This window comes from Seriola lalandi, unplaced genomic scaffold, assembly GCF_002814215.2.
Source record: "Seriola lalandi dorsalis isolate HSWRI2012SDOR001 ecotype SW California unplaced genomic scaffold, Sedor1 jcf7180002054778, whole genome shotgun sequence".
NCBI classification, from domain to species: domain Eukaryota; kingdom Metazoa; phylum Chordata; class Actinopteri; order Carangiformes; family Carangidae; genus Seriola; species Seriola lalandi.
This window is the reverse complement of record NW_019525331.1, coordinates 102,865-112,838: the sequence shown is the minus strand read 5'-3', so window position 1 is coordinate 112,838 and position 9,974 is coordinate 102,865. Positions and strand designations below refer to the sequence as shown.

General features: G+C 45.3%; 1 protein-coding gene across 8 annotated transcripts in view; it reads right to left on the bottom strand.

The window, feature by feature from the left end:
- Positions 1-9,974, bottom strand: part of LOC111669172 (filamin-C-like) — a 47,612-nt gene that overhangs the window by 21,074 nt on the left and 16,564 nt on the right. For 5 of the 8 annotated variants that reach the window (XM_087179074.1, XM_023425425.2, XM_023425428.2 and 2 more), the window contains exons 8-21: positions 9,447-9,647; positions 8,297-8,419; positions 5,912-6,049; positions 5,669-5,795; positions 4,996-5,132; positions 4,022-4,215; positions 3,822-3,935; positions 3,600-3,743; positions 2,767-2,890; positions 2,472-2,632; positions 2,296-2,386; positions 956-1,125; positions 770-887; positions 268-530 (exon numbers count right to left, since the gene is read on the bottom strand). In XM_087179074.1, coding sequence (XP_087035200.1) covers positions 268-530; positions 770-887; positions 956-1,125; positions 2,296-2,386; positions 2,472-2,632; positions 2,767-2,890; positions 3,600-3,743; positions 3,822-3,935; positions 4,022-4,215; positions 4,996-5,132; positions 5,669-5,795; positions 5,912-6,049; positions 8,297-8,419; positions 9,447-9,647 — 2,105 coding nt within the window. The remainder of the gene's footprint in view (positions 1-267; positions 531-769; positions 888-955; positions 1,126-2,295; positions 2,387-2,471; positions 2,633-2,766; positions 2,891-3,599; positions 3,744-3,821; positions 3,936-4,021; positions 4,216-4,995; positions 5,133-5,668; positions 5,796-5,911; positions 6,050-8,296; positions 8,420-9,446; positions 9,648-9,974) is intronic. The other 3 variants (XM_023425431.2, XM_023425432.2, XM_023425433.2) reach the window with 1 other exon arrangement.

Genomic DNA, 9,974 nt, shown 5'->3' with positions numbered 1-9,974 from the left:
GTCTGTCTGTCTGTCTGTCTGTCTGTCTGTCTGTCTCTCTGTCTGTCTGTCTGTCTGTCTCTCTGTCTGTCTGTCCGTCTCTCTGTCTGTCTCTCTGTCTGTCTGTCTGTCTGTCTGTCTGTCCGTCTCTCTGTCTGTCTGTCCGTCCGTCCGGCTGTCTGTCCGTCCGTCCGGCTGTCTGTCCCTGTGAAGATGTCTGTGGTAACAACACTGACATAAAACATCTGCAGATGTTTCCTGCAGCTGGATGTTGTGACTGTGACTCACCTTTGAGGGGTCGGGGGGCATGACCCCCTCCACGGTGAAGGGACTTCCTGGGACAGGGTTCCCGTCGTAGCTGACGTCCACTCTGTACGGCCCCTCCTCGGGGGGAATGTACTTCACCGTGTGAAGCTCATTGGCTGTGCCCGACTCCAGCTTGCAGGGGATTGGTCGACGGGAGGGGGAGGTGATCTTGACGTCCAGTTTGCCCTGACCTCCGGCTCCTCGGGTGCTGACGCTGAACTCCTGATCCTTCCCAACATCCACCTCTGTTCGTACAGACAGACACAGGTGAGGAAGAGTCATCACTCAGGTGAAGGTTAAACGGCTGCCCGACTGTTTCATAAATGGTTAACTCAAACTTTATTTTCACATATTTGGTCAAATCCATATTAAAGATAAATTATAGAAAATAAAACAAAGTGACACGTTGTGGTTTGTTGTTCTGTCTCGACTCGTGACCTTTGACCCAGGATCACCTTGACAACCTGAACTCTGATCCACTTACTGTTGTTCAGCCCCTGAACTCTGACCTTGCTCAGGTCCAGGGGGGGGGCCACACTGATGTTGAATGGACTCTTAGGGATGGGATCTCCTCCGTGACAGATGGCGATGGACGTGTTCCCCTGAGAGAGACACACACAGTTACCTCAGGACACACACACGAGTGACGGAGGTGGAGGAGGAGCTCTACCTGCTGCAGCGCCGTGTAGCGGACGGTGTATGAGTAGTCATGGTTGTCGATGATCTCGAAGTCTCTGACAGCGTCACCTTTACCTGCCGCCGTGAAGTGAACCTCAGGTTTGGCTTTTCCTGCTCCCTTAGTGTAGATGGTGAAGTGGGTCGGTTTACCCACCTCCACACCTGCAGAGGGTTAGAACCAGAACCAGGATCAGAACCAGAACCAGGATCAGAACCAGAACCAGAACCAGTATCAGGATCAGAACCAGTATCAGAACCAGAACCGGGATCAGAACCAGAACCAGTATCAGGATCAGGATCAGGATCAGAACCAGTATCAGAACCAGAACCAGGATCAGAACCAGAACCAGTATCAGAACCAGGATCAGAACCAGAACCAGAACCAGAACCAGAACCAGAACCAGTATCAGGATCAGGATCAGAACCAGTATCAGAACCAGAACCAGAACTGGGATCAGAACCAGAACCAGTACCAGAACCAGTATCAGAACCAGAACCAGGATCAGAACCAGAACCAGAACCAGTATCAGGATCAGAACCAGTATCAGAACCAGAACCAGGATCAGAACCAGAACCAGGATCAGAACCAGTATCAGAACCAGAACCACTATCAGGATCAGGATCAGGATCAGAACCAGTATCAGAACCAGAACCAGAACCGGGATCAGAACCAGAACCAGAACCAGAACCAGTATCAGAACCAGAACCAGGATCAGAACCAGAACCAGAACCAGTATCAGGATCAGGATCAGAACCAGAACCAGGATCAGAACCAGAACCAGGATCAGAACCAGAACCAGTATCAGAACCAGGATCAGAACCAGAACCAGAACCAGAACCAGAACCAGTATCAGGATCAGAATCAGAACCAGGATCAGAACCAGAACCAGTATCAGAACCAGGATCAGAACAAGAACCAGAATCAGGATCAGGATCAGGATCAGGATCAGAACCAGTATCAGAACCAGAAACGGGATCAGAACCAGGTTTGTTGCCATGTAAGATTTTGTTTTGGTTCCTAACAATAAACAGTCATCAACACTGATCACAGCTCAGACAGGAAGTGACTTTTTTACTGTTTCTATTGTGTTTCTACTTCCTGTTACAGATCATTCGAATTAATTAATGAGACAAATTAACGTCAAACGTTTTTAAAACCTTGAACAACAGAAGCTCAGTGTTGGTGCAGCTCTACATCAGACAACCCTCACTTCCTGTCATTAGTCTTGAGACTTTGTGCATTAATATTCATCATCATCATCATCATCATCATCATCATCATCATCATCATCATCACAGTTTGTGTCTGAGTGTCAGTGTGAACCAGCTCACCTGTCTTATTAAGTCCAGGTCCCTCTGCTCTGACTTTAGCTGCATCATGGGAAGGATCCACCTTTATTCTGAAGGGGCTGATGGGAATTTCCTGTTCCAACATTAAAGGTGAGAGGTTATTTGAATGTCTGGTTTCACCTGAGCGTGTTTTCATCAGTCATTCACCTGTCTCTCACCTGATCAGCGAACAGCACCATGATGGTGTACTGGCCCGGACCTGGAGGCGTGTACTTCACTGTGAACGTGTCGTTGTCGTTCTTGATGATGTCGAAGTCGATGTCGGCCTCTGCTGGTCCGACCACACCTGGAGCACATTTGATCCCGATGCTGACGTCACCTGCAGGTCAAATCAATATTCAATCAACTTTATCTGTCACAAATGAAATGAAAAAGCAAATGAAAAAGTGAAGATATATCAACATGAACAGGATAAAAGACGTGACACAGGTATGATCTGGGACCAGGTCTGACCCTGTCCGGCCTCGCTGCAGTCCACCGTGAAGTACGTGGGCTCGTTGGCCTTCAGTCCCGTCTTCTCCACACCTGGACCATAAACCTTCACGTTCTCTGGATGGCTGCCCTCTCCTATAGTCACCTGAGCCACAACACACACACACAAACACAGGTAACACACAAACATTCAGGAACTTGAATCAGCTGCATAAATTGAAATGTAACTACCTATGAATGGCCATTTTTATATTTACATATCAACATACATAATGTTTTTGTGTATATATTTACATAGCTAGTACAAACATCTATTTATACAACCAAATTATTTATCAAAAAATAATATACTAAAAGTTGGTTTAACACTAATTTACTATATTTATTATATAGAATTGAACCTCTGGTTGTTTTTGTGTTTTATGTGATTCAGCTGATTTTGTTCTACACTATATAAATAAACGTTATTACTATTTCACTTCTATTGTATGTTTTCTTTATCTTGACTTCATCTCTTTTCCTTGTCTAAAATGAAAATAAATTAAAAGCATCATCAAAAATATACAAAAACAATGAATAACCCCCCCATGTCCACATCATCTGATCCTCTGGAGAACCTCAGGGTTCAATCCTGGGTCCTCTGTCATTCTGTTTTTATCTGTCACTAAATGGCCAAATAAACAGTAATTTTTATTTACATTTCCATGATGATGATGTCGACTTTGTGTATCTGTGAAATTATATCGTTAAATTGAATTAATCTCAGTTCTCCTCCTGCAGCTTTACAGCAGCAGGTGGATTTTCTGTTTCAGTGACTTGAATGAGTGGATGCTGAATGAGCGTCAGTGTTGTACCCTGAAGGGGCTGTTGGGGACGTTGACTTCTCCCCAGGTGACGATGATGGTGTGTTTGATGGGCTTGGTGGGAATGTAAACACAGAAGAAGGTGCTATCTCCGTTGTCAGTGATCTGGATGTCGATGGGGAAACCCTCGGCATCCTGGGAACACAAACACAGAGTCAGTGAGCTGCCGTTGTGACAGAGACGAGCAGGTATCTGATCAGAGGATCATCTCACCTGAGCATAGAGCTTCAACTCTCCTCTGCCGGCTCCGTGGGTGTCAATGGTGAAATCAGCAGGTTTGTTGACGATGCAGCCCAGAGGCTCCAGACCGGGACCGTAACACTTCACCTGAGGAGGCGGGAACATTCAACACATCACGTTTCACAATGAGATTCATATGAATCATTTTAACCTCGAGCAGGTGGTGGTCTGACCTTCTCTGGGAAGACATCGTTGGCCGCGGGGAGGATGTGGGCCATGAAGGGACTGTCCTTGATGTCCTCATCGTCACAGATGACGTGGACGGCGTAGTCGCCTGGTTCAGTCGGCCAGTATCGAACGTCACATGACCCGTCGCCTTTATCATCACACTCGATCTTCGCCTGCGACGGGCCCTCGATGGAGAAACCTGAGCACAACATGTTCAATCAAACAGCTGGAACACCTGGTTTTATATCCATGATTGTTCTGAGAGTGGAGCTGGTATAGACTGTTCATCCTCTGGGGAGCAGGAACGTGATCAATAAACATTACAGTAATCTGCACATTACATATTAATGTGTACAAGAAGTTTTGACCTGATGGTGGCGCTAGCAGAATGTTCATTAGGATTCATCCCTCTGAGATCATGGATATACAGTATGCAAAAAAACAGGCCAACACCTCCTGTTTCCTGTCCAAAGTTTTCCTTTTTTTCATTTTCATTTTTACTTTATTTCATCAGGAAGTCACATTAAGATCAACATCTCATTTACAAGTGACACCTGAGAACAGAAAAATAAAAGAAATAAAAAGATTTATTAGCAGAAATACTAATTTTCAGCGATTTAAATATAAATTCAGATGTGTTTATATAAACAGCAATCAGAGTGTTTAGTTATGTATTTAAATATGCATTAAGATACATGACCAGGTAGACAATTAGATAACAGATTATAAACTTATAATGTCAAGTCTGTTTCTTTGCGATCGAGTATCACAATATGCTGATGACACTCTGCTCTATCTCTAACTCTAATAACTCTATGAAACTGGAAACAACACACAGGTTTGGTGTTATAAAAGGATGACTTCACTGTGACACAACAAAAAGTATCTTTACTTTCATTCATCGTTAAATTCTGAGTGTGAAATCTCTGTAGAATTAGGAAAAATATATCCATGTTTTCATTATGTTGTCGTTACGTACCGAGTGTTCCCACCTCCGTCCCAATGGCCTCCACCACAAAGTCAGCACTCTTCCCCACCATACCGGTCTCCAGACCCGGACCCCAGGCCCTGACCTTCTGAGGCCCCGCTTCCTCGCTCACCTGTACTTCAAACGGACTGAAAACACAAACACACGTCATCATAATCCCAGACAGAAGGACTGAAATGAAATGTGATAAAAATACATTATGACACCAAAGGTAAAGATTTAACTGACGTGAGTGTGAACATAAGGACTAAAGATAAAGAGAGGCAATTTCTATTATTCCACTAAGGCAGAGAAGCTTTACAAACATTCTAGCATTTTATAATCTTATAATCCTGTTTACATGACATCACTGACTGTAAACTACAAACTCTGCTTTAACTAACATAAAACTCATAGTTTCCTGTTTGGATCAACTGTTTTATTTTCTGGTAATGTCATGGATGAAACTGATGTGTTTCACAGAGGGTTAATAGCTGTGGTTAAATCTCCACTCCTGTTTCTAGTTGGGCTTTTACATGTGTGATGTAATTAATAATTACCAAAGACAATACCACAAACAACACAAAACAGATATTAGCTAAAAATCTACAGAGTTTAACTTCACAGTTTGTGGTTCAGGTGAAAACAAACATGATGAAGACAATCTGACCAGCTGAAGTATCACCTGCGTGGGATGCTGTGTCCTCCCCAGGTGACGCTGACGACGTACTTCCCGGTCAGGATGGGGTAATAGTTGCACTCAAACACCCCATTCTCCATCTCCAGGACCTTCACCGGCTCCTCCAGGCCCTCTGGATTCAACATGAAAACATCGTCCACAGTCAGTGACGCTCAGTGAGACGGACAGATCAAAGAGAAATCATGCCAGAGGTCATGAGGTCATGTGTCAGATGTCATGGCGTCTCACTTGGTCCCTTCACAGTGACTTTGAGTTCTCCACTTCCAGCTCCTTTAGTGTAAACTTTAAAATCTGCCACTTCCTTCACCCTCAGACCCTTGGGCTGCAGGCCTCGGCCCGACGCTCGGCAGGCGTTGGGGTTACAGGCTGTGGGACCAGTTAGAGGGAGACCAGGACACTGGTTAGACTGGGATCATGATGAAACTAAAACACTCACAGACTCCTAAATCTAACACCTGTCCAGACTCAGGCTTTATCTTTATGACATCATGGAACACGATTGGTCCATTGAGACGACCAATAGAATCACAGAGTGGGCGGGGCGACAACCTTTTTCATATAAAAGTGTTTAAGATTTTTTAACTTTACTCTTCAGTGTTTTAACAACCAAACAAATTACAGCTTTACAGACTTAATAACTTTGAACTTTAAAAGTCAAAAAATCTACTTTCATTAAATCAAATTAAACGTTGACATTTTTCTATTCTGCCACAAAAATTCTAAAACATTCTTGAATGTGATAAAAAAAATTGATTAACTGACAATATCGAGGCCATTATCAGTTTTTAAGGGGTTTTAAGGAATTTAGACGTGATGATCTCAGTATCTCTGACGTCCTAATAAATGTTCTTCAGTTACAAAAGTATAGAAACTGGAGATTTATTCAAATGTAAATGGAGCCTAAAATTAGAAAAAAAAAGATTTTGTTAAATTGGAAGTGACGTTTAAAAACACTTCAGAAATACTAAAGAAAGAGGAGTGGTTGTAAACTGGGTCCAAATATAGAATAAACACCTGTATTCACTAAACTAGACATAAACCAGATTAAAAGATTTAATCCTGAACTAATCCTCAGAGTAAATCCAGATTTATCTGAACATCGTCACGTGACAGAAAAACCATCAGTGTCAATTAAACAGAAATCAACACACACACGTCTGTTTGTTAGTCAGCTGATCAGCGCTGAGAGAAGCAGAGGCTGAAAGGGAAAAAGCAGCAAAGATGAAGACGCCATGAAACCAGAGAAGAGCTGCAGGGTCACAACTTCAGCAGGAGAAGAAGAATCAGAACCAGGAAGTGAAACGTGGCGTAGATCAGCTGTAGATGGCTTTGAACCACAGGTAAACAGAAAGTGTTCCAGGTGTTTGTCAGATCACATGATGACACAGAGCGAGAGGGAGAGAGAGAGAGGAAGGAAGCTGAAGCAGGTGATGATGATGATGATGAAGAAGAAGAAGAAGAAGAGGACAATCATCTGGACACATTCACTCTCATCCAGAGTCACAATTAAGTTTAAATTATCATTATTAATTATAGTTACTGTTAATAATAATAGTTTTTCTAAGGTCTTTGTTTCCTCTGCCAAGGAGCTCATGTCTGTCCTGGACCTGGACCTGGATCTAGTCCTGGTCCTGGTCGTAGACCTGGTCCTGGTCCTGATCCTGGACCTGGACCTGGACCTGGACTGTCTGGTCCTGGTGGAGGTTTAGTTCTAGTTAAACGTTATTTTCACTCATTAGTTGTTGGGACTGTCTGGCCCTGGTCCTGGTCCTGATCCTGGACCTGGACTGTCTGGTACTGGTCCTGGTCCTGGTCCTGGACCTGGACCTGGACTGTCTGGTCCTGGTGGAGGTTTAGTTCTAGTTAAATGTTATTTTCACTCATTAGTTGTTGGGACTGTCTGGCCCTGGTCCTGGTCCTGATCCTGGACCTGGACTGTCTGGTACTGGTCCTGGTCCTGGTCCTGGACCTGGACCTGGACTGTCTGGTCCTGGTGGAGGTTTAGTTCTAGTTAAACGTTATTTTCACTCATTAGTTGTTACTTTAATTAAATGATTAAAGAGAATAAAACCTGAAAGTTCATGTTTCATATCAACAATAAAAAAACTAATTCAATCGTCTGCTGCTGCTTCAACATGTCGACCTTACGTGACCCAACACACACACACACACACTCAGACACGCCCTCTCTGGATGACATCACTAATTAGATTTGATTATAGTGAGCTTATTATGCTAAGCTACGTAGCTACAAATACAAGTACAAGTTCAAGTAGAAAGAAGTCGAATGAATAAAAACTGTTCTGATCGGAATTTAAACACGGCGTCACTGGATCTAAAAACCTGCTCAGGAACCAGAACTGATCCAGATCCAGTCTGAGACTGGACCTGACACATCCAGAGAGGGTTCAGCTCCACACACTCAGCTCTGGGCTGCAGGAGGATAAAGCTGCTGAGGACCAAGCAGGTGCTGCACATGCTGGAGAACTGGACCCCCCCACAGAGAGGGGTGGGGGGGTTCGAGGCAGGGATGGTTTTGAGTTGAGGTGGAGGGAAACCAGGCTAGCGCAGGCAGGCTCCAGTCACACCCTCGCCCCCCCGGCCTGTACTAACTTGGTCGCCTGGGTTTGGGCGGTGTTGGAGGGGGGGCTCTCCGTGTCTTGTCTGAGGGGGGGGTGCGTGCAGACTGAGGTATAATCTGCACCGGAGACCCGGGAGGTGGGACACTCTGTGAAACTGAAGGAGGGAACAACAGTGATGATACAGTTTTACATATAGAGAGAGGATAGAGACCTCCAGACCTCCAGACCACCGGACCTCCAGACTGCAAGGACGCCAGACCAGCAGGCAGAGGCAGAACCACGATGAGTTCAGGAAGTCAAGAGTTCCTAGGTCAAGTCCCAAACTGACAAACACAAGTCCCAGATCAAGACAGACAAGTCCAGGGTCCAGTTCAGACAAGTCCCAAGATCGGCAGTCCCCAAGTCAAGACCCAACACCAAATACTGTTGACAAGGTCCAGGTCAAGTCCCAAGTCACAGCCTGAGCCAAGTCTCAAATCAAGACTGGCCCAAGAAATCCAAGTCCCAGGTCCAATTAAGATTCCAGACACAACTCACCCAGCAACAGACAAGTCCCCAGTCCGGTCCTCGGTCCAGGTACAAGTGAGGACTGGATCTCCCAAGTCAAAGACTCGTACCAAGTCAAATTCTGAGTCTAGACCCAAGTCAAGACGAGAACCTGAAGTCCTGAATCAAGTCGCAGCTCAAAGACAGTCTGGTCTGAAGTCTGATCCACATCTCTGAGACAAGATAATCCAGGTCCAAGTCCTTGTCCATTAAACCGTCCACACCTCTGCCGGCCGACCGCCGCAGCGCCCGAGACAGTCGAACACCCCAGCCCAAAACCATGAGAGCACAGCTTCAGCCAATAACACCTGAGGAGCAAGCAGCGACTGTCCCCCAGACCTGAACCAGACCTGGAACCAGACCTGGACCCAGACTGAGCTTCAGGAACTTTAGTTCTTGAATGAGTCAGAGTTCGATGTGGAGGTCACTGATTAGAGATCAATGCTGGGGGGGGGTGGGGGTGTCACAAAGTTCATGATGTTGATTTCATTAGATGAGGAACAGAGTAAAAACTGAACATATTTAAGTTTCTTTTAAAATCACCTGGAAATGAAGAGGTTAAAATCTTTCTTAAAGGACCAGAGGCTCAGACCTGGATGTGTCCATCATGGAGGACATGGACGTGTCAAACTCACCCTCAGAGATGTGGACAGTGAAAGGGCTTCTGGGAATCTGCTGCCCAGCAAAGGTCACGTACACGGTGTGAGGTCCCTCCAGGACGGGGACATAGGTGCAGCGGAAAATACTGTCCCCTTTGTTCTCCAGGACAATTTCCACTGTGTCCCTGCGACCGTTTGAATCCACAATGATGACGCCCACGTCTCCAGCCCCCGCCCCTGGAGGACGGACAGAAGGACAACAGGCTGTTTATACAGACTGAGCCTGTCCTTTATTATCTCTCAGAGGAAGTTAACTCAGTTCAAACATGACATCATCATAACAGTCCAGTCCAGTAGTGATGAGTTCAGGGTCCAGTCGTGATGAGTTCAGGGTCCAGTCGTGATGAGTTCAGGGTTCAGTCGTGATGAATTCAGGGTTCAGTGGTGATGAGTTTAGGGTTCAGTCGTGATGAGTTCAGGGTTCAGTCGTGATGAATTCAGGGTTCAGTGGTGATGAGTTTAGGGTTCAGTCGTGATGAGTTCAGGGTTCAGTCGTGATGAGTT